The 14,933-nt window shown below is 50.8% G+C and overlaps 1 protein-coding gene across 1 annotated transcript; it reads left to right on the top strand.

Annotated features, from left to right (window-relative positions):
* Positions 1-3,010: 3,010 nt before the first annotated feature.
* CDAN1 (codanin 1) lies at positions 3,011-14,427 on the top strand. The gene is made up of 28 exons (XM_049781694.1): positions 3,011-3,100; positions 3,199-3,584; positions 3,813-4,022; positions 4,254-4,423; positions 4,572-4,685; positions 4,763-4,841; positions 5,222-5,342; positions 5,507-5,616; positions 6,062-6,151; positions 6,735-6,810; positions 7,231-7,436; positions 7,928-8,048; positions 8,129-8,275; positions 8,382-8,548; positions 9,209-9,296; positions 9,490-9,582; positions 9,745-9,799; positions 9,989-10,122; positions 10,198-10,301; positions 10,441-10,599; positions 10,848-10,911; positions 11,076-11,154; positions 11,332-11,480; positions 12,804-12,911; positions 12,992-13,055; positions 13,169-13,350; positions 13,492-13,599; positions 13,882-14,427. The coding sequence occupies exons 1-28, from the start codon at positions 3,011-3,013 to the stop codon at positions 14,005-14,007; spliced, it is 3,600 nt and encodes a 1,199-aa protein (XP_049637651.1). The 3' UTR covers positions 14,008-14,427.
* The last annotated feature ends 506 nt before the right edge of the window (positions 14,428-14,933 follow it).

Raw genomic sequence — 14,933 nt, 5'->3', positions numbered from 1 at the left:
CAGAGTCTGCCTTATGGCCTGCGCCACCCCTCCGACCCCCTGCTCTGACTTTTAAAATATAAGCTTGATATTTATGTTCTCTGATTAGTTTAGATCAGAAAATTAAACTATTTGATAAGATTAAGATCACTTTTATATACCTTCTCAAGACACTGAGTATCAGCAAAGATAATAACATTCAATAATGGTTTCAGTATTTCCTTAGACTTTGCTGGATCCTTACTTTAGTCTTAGAGAAAAGAAATGAAACCTTCTTCAAGGCCTTGAGAAATGGACAGGGTCTTCCTCTTAACCGAAAGTGACAGCCTGTAGCCCTGGTAATTCTGACATTTCTCTCAGATATCCAGGACAGAGCTTTTGAGTTCCTTGACCTAGAGAAAAAGTATGTTTGAGCCCACATAGCCCATTATAGATCTTGTAGGTGACATACTTAAGACACTAAATAGAGATAGAAATCTTAACTCCTCATTAGTTGAATGTTTCATTGTATATGTGGAAACTTGCCTGGCTAAAAACATTGATTTTTAATACACACTTACCATATGATTTTCCCCTCTTCATACTTATTCCGTTTAAATCCTTATGCACCTTATCTGGAGTCTATCTAGGCGTTCTTCCCGTACTGACATGGGGTAATCAGAGGGACTGAAGCTTGAATGTGATTTAGTTTTAAGAACTACAGAGAAAGGGACCACAGAGCCATGAAAGGGAATTAGAGAACAACCCTTGAGTCTTTTTCAAAGCTACATTTCTTTAAACCTTTCACCACTATTTTCTACTGAGTTAAAGAGAATTCAGAAATAGAGAAAACAAACAAAACACTTTGGCCATGGGGCCTTGATATTAAGAGAGCTAAGGCAGTGGTAGGTAAGGCTGAGTCCTGGCTCAGTCCCCTCACTGCACCAAAGTACACAGTTCCAGCAGCCCCCTGTGTCTCCTTTTTCTAAAAGTGTCCTCCCATCTCAGCAATCCATTAATTTACAATTCCGAGTTGGATAAGCATCTGGTGTTGAAGTAGATGCAAACCTTTTCTAAAACTCCTACCTTTGTGCTTTGAGGGTCATTCCTGGTGTTCTTGGGGAGCATGAGGTGTGGCTCCCACCTGCAAAAAGCATGCATTCCAGCCTTTTGAGCTATCTCCCTAGCTCTGAATATGAATCTTCAAAGCTAGAACTGTTGGCAGCTGTTCTGTCAGATTGAACCACAAACTAAAATAATTAAGACCAGTCTCTGAATAATTCCACATATCTCTTCTCCATGAAATCAATGATGAGAAATTGCTCTTTTAAATACCTCCAAAGGCTTTGATTGTATTGTGTATCCTCCCATGCAGCCCTCTTTATGCTTTGTTTTGCTCAGGCATCCAAGGACAGAGTATTGACAGAAACATGGAGTGCTTGTGTATAGGCCATGTGTACATAAAAGTGTAATTTATTTGATTTTCCCATTTGTATCATACTAAAGCTTTGTACAGTGTTTTAAGTTCTGTTTTAAAATTATTTTGTATTTTATTTTTATAATCTAGTAATAAAATATTCATTCCGCATGCAAATTCTAGTTCTATTTGTGTGATGGTTTGGATTTCAAGAGAGAACTATTTTTTTCAAGTGACAAAATTTAGGGAATAGAAAATGGTTTTGGTTTTTTTTTTTTGGTTTTTGGGCCACACCCGGTGATGCTCAGGGGTTACTCCTGGCTGTCTGCTCAGAAAAAGCTCCTGGCAGGCACGGGGGACCATATGGGACACTGGGATTTGAACCAACCACCTTAGGTCCTGGATTGGCTGCTTGCAAGGCAAACACCGCTGTGCTATCTCTCCGGGCCCAGAAAATGTTAAGAGGAATGTAGGACCACATCTAGAAGTGGCTGAAAAAGGAAGCTCTGGACTGACTAAGAGACTTAGATGTGCAGAATAAAATCCATGCAGGCTAAAATTTACCATGATGAAGGAGGCAGTCCTTGGTGATAAAATTTAAAGCCTCCAAAAGCTCTATCCAGTCTGTCGTCATTTCTGGTGTGGGGTGCTTTTTCTCTATTGGCAAGGCCCTCAAGGAGCACAAGGGATTCCTCCCCTTTTCTCCACCTGCACCTTGCCTTTAAATTCCTGGAGGTCTCTGGAGAGCGAGACTTTAGCTCACCTGGTTAGCCTGGCGCTGGGAGTGTCATGTTTTTCTCCGCCCAATCCCCCCAATTCTCAGGGGCCACCAGCGTCCAGCCAGAGTCTCTTCGGTTTCCTAGAAACCCATCCCGGATATGTCTTCACATTAACGCTCCCAGCGCCGTCAGTCGTCGTGTTGGGCGCGGGGTGGCTTGCCTAGGAGTGTGATCGAGCCCCTCACCGCGAATGGTCCCCCCATCCCACCAGGGGGGCTGTTAGCTCAGAGCCAGGGGTAGTCGGGTGTGGCACCCCCGACTGAAAAAAACAACCGAAACACCTGCCAAAGTGGTGGAAGCCTGGGAGGGATCAAAGCCGTGAAAGACAAGAACACCAGAGAGGAGACCGACTGACTCCAGTCACTTCTGGGTTCACTCAGGGTGACTGCAGAAAACAAAACCAACTCGACACAAAACAAAACCACAACGACAGACGCGCACCTAACGCCGAAGAACCCAACACCCGAACACTTCCGAGGCCTCGCGAGCTCCACAAACGCCAGGCCCACCCGTCCCCCAAATTCCAGACGACGACGGCCACACCGGGACCTCGTCCCAGGCTCTCCTCCCGCGCAACCGTAGGCCGGCCCCGGGGCCTGTCGCTCATCTGTAGCCCCGCCCTACTTCCGGGAGGACGCCGGCCGAGGCCCCGCCCCCAGGCCGCCCGCCACACCTCCCAGCAAGCTCTGCGCCGGGAACGGGAACCCGACGCTCGTCCGTAGCCCCGCCCAGGAGTGGTAGCCTTACTTCCGGGAGGCTCTGGCCCCGCGCCGCCCCACCTCCCAGCGAGCCCGTGGCGCGCGCCTGCGCGTGCGCCCGCGCCTGCGCATAGCTCGGCGCGCCGCGACGGACGGCGATGGCGGCCGTTTTGGAGTCGCTGCTGCGAGAGGAGGTGTCGGTCGCCGCCGCCGTGCGCTGGGTCGCGCGCGGCGCCCGGAGCGCCGAGGTGAATAAAGGTGGCGGCGGGGGAGAGGGCGAGCGCCGGGCCCGCCTGGCCCGCTCGCCTCAGCCTGCCCGCCCGCTGACCCGCGCCTCCCTCCCCAGGACGGCCCCGGGGAGGCGGCGGCCCTCCGCGCGCTGCGCCCGCTGCGCCGGGCCTTCGTGCCGTTCCTGCTCAACTTCCTGCGCGAGCAGAGCAGCCGCGTCCTGCCGCAGGGGCCCCCGACGCCCGCCAAGGCGCCGCCCGCCAGGCCCGGGGGCGCGGCCAGGGGCGGCCGCGGGGCGCGCAGCCAGCTCTTCCCGCCCGCCGAGCCCCCGAGCCCCGCCGACGCGCCCCCGGGACGCCCGCGCGGAGGCCGCAGGAGGGGCGCGGGCCCGGGGCCGCCCCGCGAGCGCGGAGGCCGCGGCCCCGACCCCGACCCCGACCCGCCCAACCTCAGCAACCTGGAGGAGTTCCCTCCCGTAGGCGCGGTGCCCCCCGGCCCCGCAGGGTGAGCGTCCGCCCGTGCCGCATGCACGGGGGAGTTGGGGGACCCCCGTACGCGCACGCGCGCACACACACACACACACACACGCCCCAGGCCCTGCCAGGGAGAGCCGCCATCCGGGGCGGGGAGAGATAGCGGGCCCTTTGGGGGTGCGGCAGGGAGGATCGAGGCGGTGCCCCCCGCCCCCCCGCTGGAAGTTGAGACTCGCCCCCCTCCCCCGGCTCCCCTCAGCAGGACGAAGCCTTCGCGGAGGATCAACCCAACCCCGGTGAGCCAAGAGCGGTCTCTCTCCAAACCCAAGACATGCTTCACCTCACCCCCCATCAACTGTTGTGTCCCCAGTTCCCAACCCTCAGTCCTGGACACTAGCCCTTGGGGCCATGGCCTTCCCCCAGGGTGCAGAAGTCTGCGAGAGGAGCGGGAGATGCTCAGGAAGGAGCGGTATGGCCTTGCCGCTCCCCGGCTGGGCTGGGGGTGTCCGCTTCCTCCCACTGGGGGACCTCCTGCAGGGCTTGGCAGGGCTTTTCCCTGAGATTGGTTCTCACACCCCCTACCCCCCACCCGCACCCCTGCTGCCGCCGCCAAAATCCTGGGCCTGCATCTTGGGCTGCCCGAAGTTGGCTCTGGAGGGAATGCAGGCGGGGTGCTCATGACCTCTCTCTGTCCCCATAGCTCTAAGCAGTTGCAGCAGTCACCTACCCCTACCTATCCCACTTCAGAGTCCGGGGCTCCTCTCCCCAGCCGGGCAGGAAACTTCGTGACTGAGCACGCCGACCCTGCCAGAGTGTCTTCCCACCAGCGCCTGCAGCTGGTAGCCCTTGTCTACTCGAAGTGCATAGCTGGTAAGTGACACCCAGTGTAGTGTTCTAGATGCCTGTGGCCCTAAAGGCCTAAAGAATTGCTGAGGCTTAGAGAATAGAGCCTTGGCTCTGAGTTGGACCCTATGCCCTGGGTTTGTTATCTGTTTGTTCGTTTGTTTTTCCTATGTAGAAAACCTGGTACCAAACCTCTTTTTGGAGCTCTTCTTTATCCTTCAGCTCCTTACTGCCCGAAGGATAGTGGACACCAAGGACAGCGAACCTGAGCCAAGCCCCGGAGTCCCAGGTTAGTGAGCATGGCTTCTTAAGAATGGGTGTTTGGAAAGAGGCTTGTTTGGAGCCAACAGCTATGTTCTGTCCTAGAGTCCCTGGAATGGCCACTCTTCCGGAATGTCCATGACTGTGTCTTCTTTGCAGTGCAGGTTTTGGAACATCAGTTTCGGTGAGTTTTCCCAGCACAGGCTCTGTGCCTTCTTCCTGCTGTGCACTTGCTAGTCTAATCGTTTCATGGTTGTATTTAGTGCTGGCTCAGAGAATGTGGATTTTTTTCCCTTCTGTAACCTTTTAATTTTGTATCAAGATTATGTAGCCACTTAAGGAATCAAATTATCCCCAGTAGTTACAGTAGCTGACCTTAGGGTTCCTGTTTAATGTCCCTGCCCTCTCTTGCTCTGTGTTCTATCCAATCCTTTTTGCTTCCAACACCTTTAATTCTGAGTCCATCCCCTTACCCATGTTACTGAGAATTCTCGGCGTGATGTACATATACCAGCTTCCTGTTTGCAGTTTGCCACGTTGTCAATCATGCTCTTGTCTTTATAGAGTTCTTTCCTACCTGGATAAAGGGACCTTGAAGCTATTAGCTGAAAATGAGCGGCTTCTGTGCTTCTCTCCAGCTCTTCAAGGCCGCCTCCGTGCTGCTTATGAGGGTAGTGTTGCCAAGGTAATGATCCATTTTAGCCCAGACCTAACCCTTCCAGCCTCGTTCATAATTGAAGTAGCCTAGCCCTCTAGATTTATGTGGGATAGCTGGAAGAATATGGGGATAAACTTTCCTGAACCTTAACTCTTTAGAACTCGGACCCTAATGTCAATGCCATATTTTAGGTCTCCCTGCCAGTGCCACCATCTGCTCAAGCTGTCTCATTCCAGCCAGAAACTGACAACCGTGCCAATTTTCCCAGTGACCGAGCCTTTCACACTTTTAAGAAACAGAGGTGAGAAGGGATGGTAACTTTTGTGGAGGGGATGAAGTAGCATTTTCTTGGATAGGCAGCTGATGTTTCATAGAAAATTGGAATTTGGCATTGACTGGTCTTGGTTTAGCTCCCTTGAGACCTTCCTACCAATCATCATTAGTGCTGCGTAGTTGTGTAGCCTCGTTCTACTTCGTGCCCATTGATTCAAGACCTTAACTTGAATCATCCTCTCATTGATACATGGCTTTAATCTCCAAATCCTCAGACAAGAGAGAGCCCACTCCACTGTCTGCCCTCAGAAGTGCTGCTGCTGGCCCTGCTTGCTGGACTTTTCTCGCATAGTGGTGTAGGATGTGTTTTGTGGCTGGTCCTGTGCTCAGTTCTACATTAGGGGAGATGCTTCTGCTGCTGGGAATAAGACCCCCTTTGCCTCAGTTGATCAGGCATTCTTCTCTGTCATCAGAGATGTGTTTTACGAGGTGCTTCGAGAATGGGAAGATCGCCATGAGGAACCCGGCTGGGATTTTGAGAAGGGCCTGGGCAGCAGGATCAGGTCGGTGTTCCCACACTAGTTGGTTTTCTTTCTGGGAGCACCAAGTGGCTTCATGGTGCTTCAGGAACCCTGGAGGATGGCTGCCCTCTACTTAGGCAGCCCAAAGTAGTTATCTTCTGTTTCCATCCTCTCTGCAGTTATTGCTAATTTCTCTAGCGTCTTCCACTAAAAAATGACTCTAACTAATTTTTTGAGTATTTTTTTAATTGCTTGAGTTTTGGCCAAGTCTCTTTAACATCTACTTTTCTCTGTCACCTGCTTTAGACAGTTTCAGTAACTTTGCATATTGGGATACAAAAAGAATATCCTCTAAGGATTTGCCTCCCAAATCCTTCTAATTGGTCATGAGCTCACTGGCTTCAGTGTAGAGTGATGATTTGAGGGCTTCGTTTTTTTCCTCTTAAGTATATCTTTATTTTCAAGAGTATTGGTGCTAAGGAAAGTTTACCTTTGTACTGGCAGCTTTAACAGTGATCTGCTACAGTCTGGTAAAAGGTCGAAAAGCCCAAGGATTGATTTGTTCTCTCAGGTATTACCCGAACCCCCCCCCCCCCTTTACTTTATATCACATTCTGTCCCTCAGATCTATGATGAGCCAGCTCTCTGCAGCCTGCAGCCACAGCCATTTTGTCCGGCTTTTTCAAAAACAGCTTCTCCAGGTAGGTAAGAGCCCCATTAAAGGTAGTCTACAACAAGCAGTCAAAACTGGCACTTTAGGACAGGACAGTAAGGCATCCTGGTCCTGGACTGGAGTTTGAACAGTTGTTCTGCTACCTAGTGGATGGAGGGGCTTCCTGAAACTCGGGGCTGCAAAGAAGACAGCTCCCCTCTGTGCTAGGAAGTGCATGGGCTTTGGACTCAGATCTGTGTCAGGTCCTGGTTCTCGTGATGCTAGACCAACATCTAAAGCAATTTCAGTTTCTCCACCTGTGAAACAGAAGCCCTACCTTGAACAATGAAGCTGGGGAACCTGATGTAGGGCATATGTCTCATAAAAGGCTAATTCCTTCCTCACTGTTAGTGCTTCTGTTCAGAAGGAAAACTCCTGGCTTCACTTTTTCCTCCCCTTTCTGCTCCAGATGTGTCAGAGTCCAGATGGTTCTGGGGGCCCTGTCTTGGGCGAGGCTCCTGATGTGCTGAGCATGCTTGGAGCTGATAAGCTTGGCCGCTTGCGGCGTCTCCAGGAAAGACTTGTGGCACCTCAGAGCAGTGGAGGGCCTTGCCCACCCCCTACCTTCCCAGGATGCCAGGGCTTCTTCAAGGACTTCATCCTGAGTGCCAGCAGGTAAAGGCTCACTGTGCACCCCCAGGAGGGAGGCCGAGACAAGGAGAGATTTGTTTCCTGGGAAAGGGTAGTTCCCTTCCTAGACTGGGATGACGTGTGTGGCAAATGACACAGTGGGGCATGGTGCTCTCTGAACTCATCCTGGCTCACATTTGCTGCCTCCATTTCCCTTCTTATTCATCACCCACATAAACAGCTTCATCATTTTTCAGTCTCCCCTCTCCCCTGCCCATGCTGCCTCTGGAAGTTTTTATTCCCTCCATTCCTGTGCTCCTTCTGGTGCCTTTCCCCATTTTTTTTGTCTTTGTTTTTTTGGGCCACACCCAGTGGTTCTCAGGGGTTATTGCTAGATCTAAGCTTAGGATTTATTTAGCCTTTGTGGGCTTGGAAAACCAAATGGGATGGATACTGGGGATCTAACCTTGGCCAGCCTTGTGCAAGTTCCTAACATACTATACTAACACTCTGGTCCAGCTCACTCTCTTTCTTAGCTTCCAGTTTAATCAGCATCTCATAGATAGTCTAAGCTTGAAGATCCGGGAGCTCAACAACTTCACTCTGCCTCAGCCTGAGCCTAGTGATGAAGATGGGGACTCAGATGTGGACTGGCAGGTCAGAAAGCAGAACACACTGACAGATGTCCTCAAGAATAAAGCCAGAACCTTTTACATCCCTTGATTCCCTCCCTTCAGGGTGAACGAAGACAATTCGCTATGGTGCTGCTTAGCCTCAGGCTTCTGGCTAAATTCCTGGGGTTTGTGGTTTTCTTGCCCTATCGGGGGCCCGAACCACCCCCAACTCGGGAGCTCCAGGACTCTATTCTGGCCTTGAGGAGCCAGGTAAATGGGGGCTCTGGTAAGGAGGGATCTGGGAGGAGGTACATAGCAATGTACTGAGAGCTTCCCTGCCCCCAGGAGCCGCCCCCTGACTGAGCTTCCCTGCCAGGTGCCCCCTGCCTTGGATGTGCGGGCCCTGCTACAGCAGGGGCTGCAGACCCGACGAACAGTGCTCACAGTGCCCTGGTTGGTAGAATTCCTGTCTCTTGCTGACCACATCGTGCCCCTGCTGGACTATTACCGCAGCATCTTCTCTCTCCTGATCCACCTGCATCGGTGAGTCGAGAATCAGCAAGGCGAGAGAATTGGGTCCTGGGAGAACTGTTCAAACTATTTATGACAATGCAATTTTTGCTACATTTGTGTGTTTTTTTTTTTTTTTTTTTTTTTTAAGAAAAAAATTTTTTAATGTTTTTTTTTGGGGGGGGGCCCACACCCGGCGATGCTCAGGGGTTACTCCTGGCTGTCCGCTCAGAAATAGCTCCTGGCAGGCATGGGGGACCATAAGGGACACTGGGATTCGAACCAACCACTTTTGGTCCTGGATCGGCTGCTTGCAAGGCAAACGCCGCTGTGCTATCTCTTCAGGCCCCTACATTTGTGATTTCTACAGCTTTACACCCCCTACCCCCTGCCCCTAACCTGGAGAGGCAGACTCATCCACACAAAACATGCTTTGGCCTTTTTACCTACTTTGGCCCAGTTGAGTGCAGGGCAGGAGAAAACTCCAAAAGCTGGGCCATTCTGGAGCCTCATGCAGAGTAATCTCTAATTCTTTTCCCAGACTTTCTGCCCCCAGCCCCAAAATGTAGTTAAATAGATACAGAGGAAGCGAGATCAGGGACACCTCATGACAGGTCTCGTGAAAATTGCCATCCCATCGCTGGCACTCTGCTCCACTTGCCATGTTCAATTTACTCTTCATTTCTCTGTTAGGAGCTTGGTCTTGTCAAAGGAAAGCAAAGGGGAGATGTGTTTCCTCAACAAGTTGCTGCTACTTGCTGTCCTGGGCTGGCTCTTCCAGGTTGGTGGAGTAAGAGGTCAGATACTATGGCTCAAAGTGGAGGACAGGGACACAGAGTAGGTTGGGATGGAATCTAGTGTCTTAATTCGAAACCTGGCACTCGTGGTATGAGAGGGAGTTGATTCGGAACCATGAGGCAAAGGGATGCTGAATCTGAGGTGCTGACAGCGCTGTCCTGCCCTAATCTCTCCAGATCCCCACAGTTCCCGAGGACTTGTTCTTTGTGGAAGAGAGTCAGTTGGACACTTTTGAAGTGGATACAGTAGCTGCTGTTGAGCCTGGGTTGGTATGTGTTGGGGTCCAGTCAGAGCCATGGTAACCCAATAGATAGATAAAGCAGATGGGGACGATTTGAAAGAACTAGAACAGGGATCAAACATCCTTCTATCTGGGCACTGGGAAAAGAGAAGGGAAAGTTGCCTTCTGAAAGCTGGCTCATTCTCTCTAGGATGGCATGCCTGTGGTGGACCAACATCTGCTCTACACCTGCTGCCCCTATATTGGTGAGAATGATTCTCCCCCAGGACTCCCCAGTATTTGGCCTATCTCATCATGATTGCCCAGGAGGCACCCTAGTTGTGTTTTGCTTTTAGCTGCCCTGAGTGCCTCCACCTTTTTCCTCCATCGCTCAAAGTCTAGGTGTTTGGTAGGCATTTGGGGCTGCTGGGAAACATCTGGCTTTTGTGATGCAGGCGAGCTTCGGAAACTACTGGCATCTTGGGTGTCCGGCAGCAGTGGGCGGAGTGGGGGCTTCATAAGGAAAATCACTCCCACCACCACCACCAGCCTGGGTACCCAGCCTCCCCTCACCACCCAGGGCCTCCAGGTGAGTGGCAAGGAGGGGGCAGGAGCAGCCAATGGAGAAGAGAGAAGAAACTCAACGCTCCCTTCCTCCTCACAGGCCCAGCTGGCACAAGCCTTTTTCCACAACCAGCCTCCCTCCCTGCGCAGGACCGTGGAGTTTGTAGCAGAGCGAATTGGCTCTAACTGTGTCAAACATATTAAGTGAGTATGCGAGTTTTGGGATCTGCTTCCCATTGCTCCCAAACAATAATGTGGGCTGGGGGTGAACAGGGAGGGGAGTGCTCTCACGCACTTTTGGTTTACAGCCCAATTCCCTCCAACCCTGCCATTCCTGCTACAGGGCCACTCTGGTGGCAGATCTGGTGTGCCAGGCAGAGTCACTTCTTCAGGATCAGCTGTTGTCACAGGGACAAGAAGGGAGCGATCCAGCCCATCTGTTGGAGATCTTGTGTTCCCAGCTGTGTCCTCACGGAGCTCAGGCACTGACCCAAGGGCGGGAGTAAGAAACTGCATCTGCACTCCTCACTCCTTTTTCTCTTTTACTCTTTGTCCTTTCCCCAGAAGCAAAGTACAAAAGAAGCAAATATGCTTAATGCTATGGAGCCAGTGGTTGGGTTCCCCGTTTCTTCCTAAACAAGGGCTGGGCTATAGACTAGCAGTGCTTCTCCCTAGTGTTTTGGTTTTGGGCATTTCCTTCTGTGGATCAGTCTTGAGGCACGAAGTGAATTCACCTCCCTCTCCCTCCAGGTTCTGTCAGAAGAAGAGCCCTGGGGCTGTGCGGGCACTACTTCCTGAGGAGACCCCTGCAGCTGTACGTAAAAGTGGAAGCACCCAGTGGGCGCAGCAATGATGGTGTGAGAAGTGCACTAGGGGTTCTGGAGGGCACTGCCCAGGAGCGTGAATGAAATCCTAAAAATGGAAATTTACCATCGTCCCCAATCTGCCCTTTACCCAATTAATATTTCTGTATCACAGGTTCTGAGCAGTGCAGAAAACATTGCTGTGGGGCTTGCAACAGAGAAAGCTTGTGCTTGGTTGTCAGCTAACATCACAGGTAAGGGCAGGGCAAGGGAGAAGAGGGCCAGGTGTTCAGAAGTGGACTGGCAGGAAGTTGGACGCCTTTCGGGGAAGATGGGGCTCAAACCGGTTGGAAACACTGAAGGCACGGGCTGGCAGGTGGGCCAGGCAGGGTGCTGTGCTGACCCTTTTCTTGTCCCCATCTGGTCTACAGCACTAATCAGGAGAGAGGTGAAAGCTGCAGTGAGTCGCATGCTTCGAGCCCAGGGTCCAGAACCTGCTGTCCGGGGGGAGCGGAGGGGCTGCTCCTGTGCCTGTGAGCACCATGCTCCCCTCCCCTCCCACCTCATCTCCGAGATCAAAGTACACAGCTCCCCGACTCCCCCGCTCCCTTCCTGGTCTTTCCTCTCGTGTTGGCTCCAGTATCCATGTGTAGCAGCTTCTGTGTTGTCCAGATTATGTAGGTTTTCAAGTGGTTTTCCTAATTGTCCTTCTCTGGCGTGGTAGCTGAGAAGTTCGGGGGAAATAGGAAATATTTGACTCCTTTAGTTAAAATGAATGGCAATGGAAGTGGTGTGAAGGGGTCGTTATATTGAAAAGTCTGATTTGAAATTATTTTACTGGGGCTGGAGAGAGAGCATGGAGGTAAGGCGTTTGCCTTGCATGTAGAAGGACGGTGGTTCTAATCCCGGCATCCCATATGGTCCCCCATGCCTGCGATTTCTGAGCATAGAGCCAGGAGTAACCCCTGAGCACTGCTGGGTGTGGCCCAAAAACCAAAAAAAAAAAAAAAAATAAATAAATAAAAAAAATTATTTTACTGTGTAAGGTGATATTTAATTAAATATAGAGAGTAAGAAACTTTTGAATGCACTCAGTTCAGGTGGTGGCTTGAAAGACTGGCATGCACAAACCCTGGGTTCAATCTGGAGTCACTGAGGTGACTTCCTCCCCTATTAAAAGTAAAACCCAAAAAGTTGGGCTGGATGTGCGGCAGAGCTATATGCCTCATGCCTATAATGCCCTGAGTTTGATACCACACACCAGAAATGAAAAATTTAGTTGGGAGACCATATTAGGGACTAAGGAGGAGGGAGAAGTAAAGGCCAAGAACCATCATCAGCTGGTTGTTTTCACCATACAGGGGTCTCAAACTCAATTTACTTGGGGGCCGCAGGAGGCAAAGTCGGGGTGATCCTTGAGTGCAAAGTCAGTAGTAAGCCTTGAACATTGGGGTGTGACCCAAACAACTAAAACGAAACAAAATTAAAAAAGATGCCTCTAGGGCAGGGCCACAAAATGTTGTATGGAGGGCCGCGAGTTTGAGACCCCCGAGATTTCTGTATAGATACTTCCCCTCCTGAGAGTGGAATCTAAGTTTCTTTAAAGGCCTGCACAGGAAAATGGCCCCTGGAAAGGTCTTTGTCCCAAAATAGGTGATAGGTTCCCTGATATTGTGTTGCCACTCAGCTTCTCTGTTCCCTTTTGTCTACTTGGTTGTTTGTCCCAGCTGTACAGTCTTGCCTGAGCCCTTCTCTTAAGGGCCAGGTTCAGGCACTTCATGCCAAGGGACTCCCAGCTTCCCTTTTTGTCCTGCTGCTCTCCACTGCTCAGCCCTGAGTATCTCGGGGCTTTGTAGGCCCCACCGGTGTCAAATCTTACTCTGCTCCTTATCATTCTCTCTAGGATGTGCTCGCTCTGGCCATTGGGCCCCGAGACCCTGAAGAGGGCGTTTCCCCAGAGCATCTGGAGCAGCTCTTGGACCAGTTAGGCCAGGTTCTCCAGTGCCGCAAGGTGAGATGTAGCAGATGTCTCTCTTAGTGCCTAACCACCCAAGTTGCTGAAAGATGGTTAATTTCTCCCTCTTTTCCCAGTTCCTGTGCCCACCTGCTGAGCAGCATCTGGCAAAATGCTCCGTGGAGCTAGCATCCTTCCTTGGTATGTATAGTTGGGGCAACAAGATGATAAGCTCGGTGCTCACTTATGCTCTTCCTCCCGGAGGTGATAATGTCCTGTCTCCATTTCTTAATGTTTGGCTTTCCTTTCTGTAGTTGCTGATCAAATTCCTATCCTGGGACCCCTGGCACAGCACCGGCTAGAGCGTGGGCAGGCTCGAAGACTCCTACACACACTTCTTTCCCTGTGGAAGGATGATTTTCAGGTGCTGGTTCCAATACAGCTACTGTTAAGCCCAAGGAATGTAGGGCTTCTAGCACATACTCGGCCAAGAGAGGTGAGCGTTTGTGAGACAAACTAGGCCCTCCTTTGTTTCCCTTCCTGCCCCCCCTTGCAGGGAGACCCCTTCCTCCCTTTCCCACCTGTGTCAGGGCCAACTTGCTGTCCTTATCTCACTTGCTTCGTGTCTGTGTTGCAGTGGGACTTGCTGCTCTTCTTGCTTCGGGAGCTGGTAGAGAAAGGTCTGATGGAACAGACGGAGATAGAAGCCTGCCTGGGCAACCTCCACGAGGCCCAGTGGCCAGAGGTAAAGAATTCTGAAAGACGTGGCAAGTGATGGGCCCTGGCTTTCTTAAAATCTTGCTACTTTGTTTTTGGGTGGAGTATAAGAGATAACCAGGTCAGCTGCTTGCAGGGCAAGTGCCTTATAGACTAGTATCTCTCTGACCCCTAGAGCTAGGATTTTTATTGTAAAATTAACTAACCACAGTGATAAGAATAGATAATTTCTAGACTCTCCACACAACCCCGAAGCTAATCTTCCAGTATTATATATCTGCCTTTTCTGTCATCTTTTTGTTTATACTAGGACTTCTCCGAAGAACTAGCTACCTTGTTCAACCTGTTTCTAGCTGAGCCCAACACACTAGAACTGAAGCTCAAGGCCTCTGAGCTGATACATCCAAACAGGGGGACTTTGCTGGCCCAGAGCTAGGACTGGGAAGTGCCCTAGCTTGGGCACCTCACCAGCCCCAGTTGCCTGTCTCAAGTGCCCACCACTGAACCTTGCAAGTCTGCAATCAAGATTGCAAGGAGTTTGCCTGGTTCGGATGATAGTGGACAAGTCTAGGACTCCAGGGTCCTGCACCAGAAGATGGCAGTTAACATTTGGATACTAAATGGAATGACGTATCCGAAAGTTGTACTTGCTGCTATGCCAGCATTGAATAAAACTTTGTGGTTCGGGAAATCATGACAGAGACTTCTGCTCAACTTGTAAGTAAAATTGAATCTTGGGGGTCTCCTGTCCTGACAGACTGGCTTCCTGTTGCAGGTAGCAGCCCAGCTCTACCCAAGAGCCACACATGAGAGAATTTTGGAGCTTTTTAAAATAAACTCTTTTTCTTACCAGGGGCTTCATGTCTAGTTATTTCCACCTGACTTCTTCCCTGTAGAAGGATGTACAGATTCAAGTACACTCTAGGGTAGGTGCTGACTGAACAGAGCTGTTACCCTCAGAAGGGTTAAGCTGGAAATATGTGAAGCTTCTCCCACAGATTATTCGAGCCTTTCTTGGGGGCAGTTTATGGTTATCTTAGAGATCATGGGGAGTACTCTAGAGGTGTTTCTCAGTCACTGCATATCTTTCCTAATAGAAAACTTAACCAAAAGTTTAAAGAATTGTTTTCTCTTTCTGTACCATCAGGAAAGCCTGAAGCCCTTAAAGAAACGGGCGTCCCACTTATACGTGCGTAAAATGATCTAGGAATTAACAAACTAGTGCCACCTGCAGGATGAGTGCCTATGCCAGTAGCCTCTTTTTATCCAGGCTACTGAATCAGAAACCAGGACCAGTGATACAAGTCAAAATCAACACTTTCACATGTTGACTCACAAGTATGGCATGTGGCTTCCTATATC

This window comes from Suncus etruscus, chromosome 10 (genome assembly GCF_024139225.1).
Source record: "Suncus etruscus isolate mSunEtr1 chromosome 10, mSunEtr1.pri.cur, whole genome shotgun sequence".
In the NCBI taxonomy this organism is placed as follows: domain Eukaryota; kingdom Metazoa; phylum Chordata; class Mammalia; order Eulipotyphla; family Soricidae; genus Suncus; species Suncus etruscus.
Note: the sequence above shows the minus strand (reverse complement) of the source record. Positions and strands in the feature narration are given on the sequence as shown.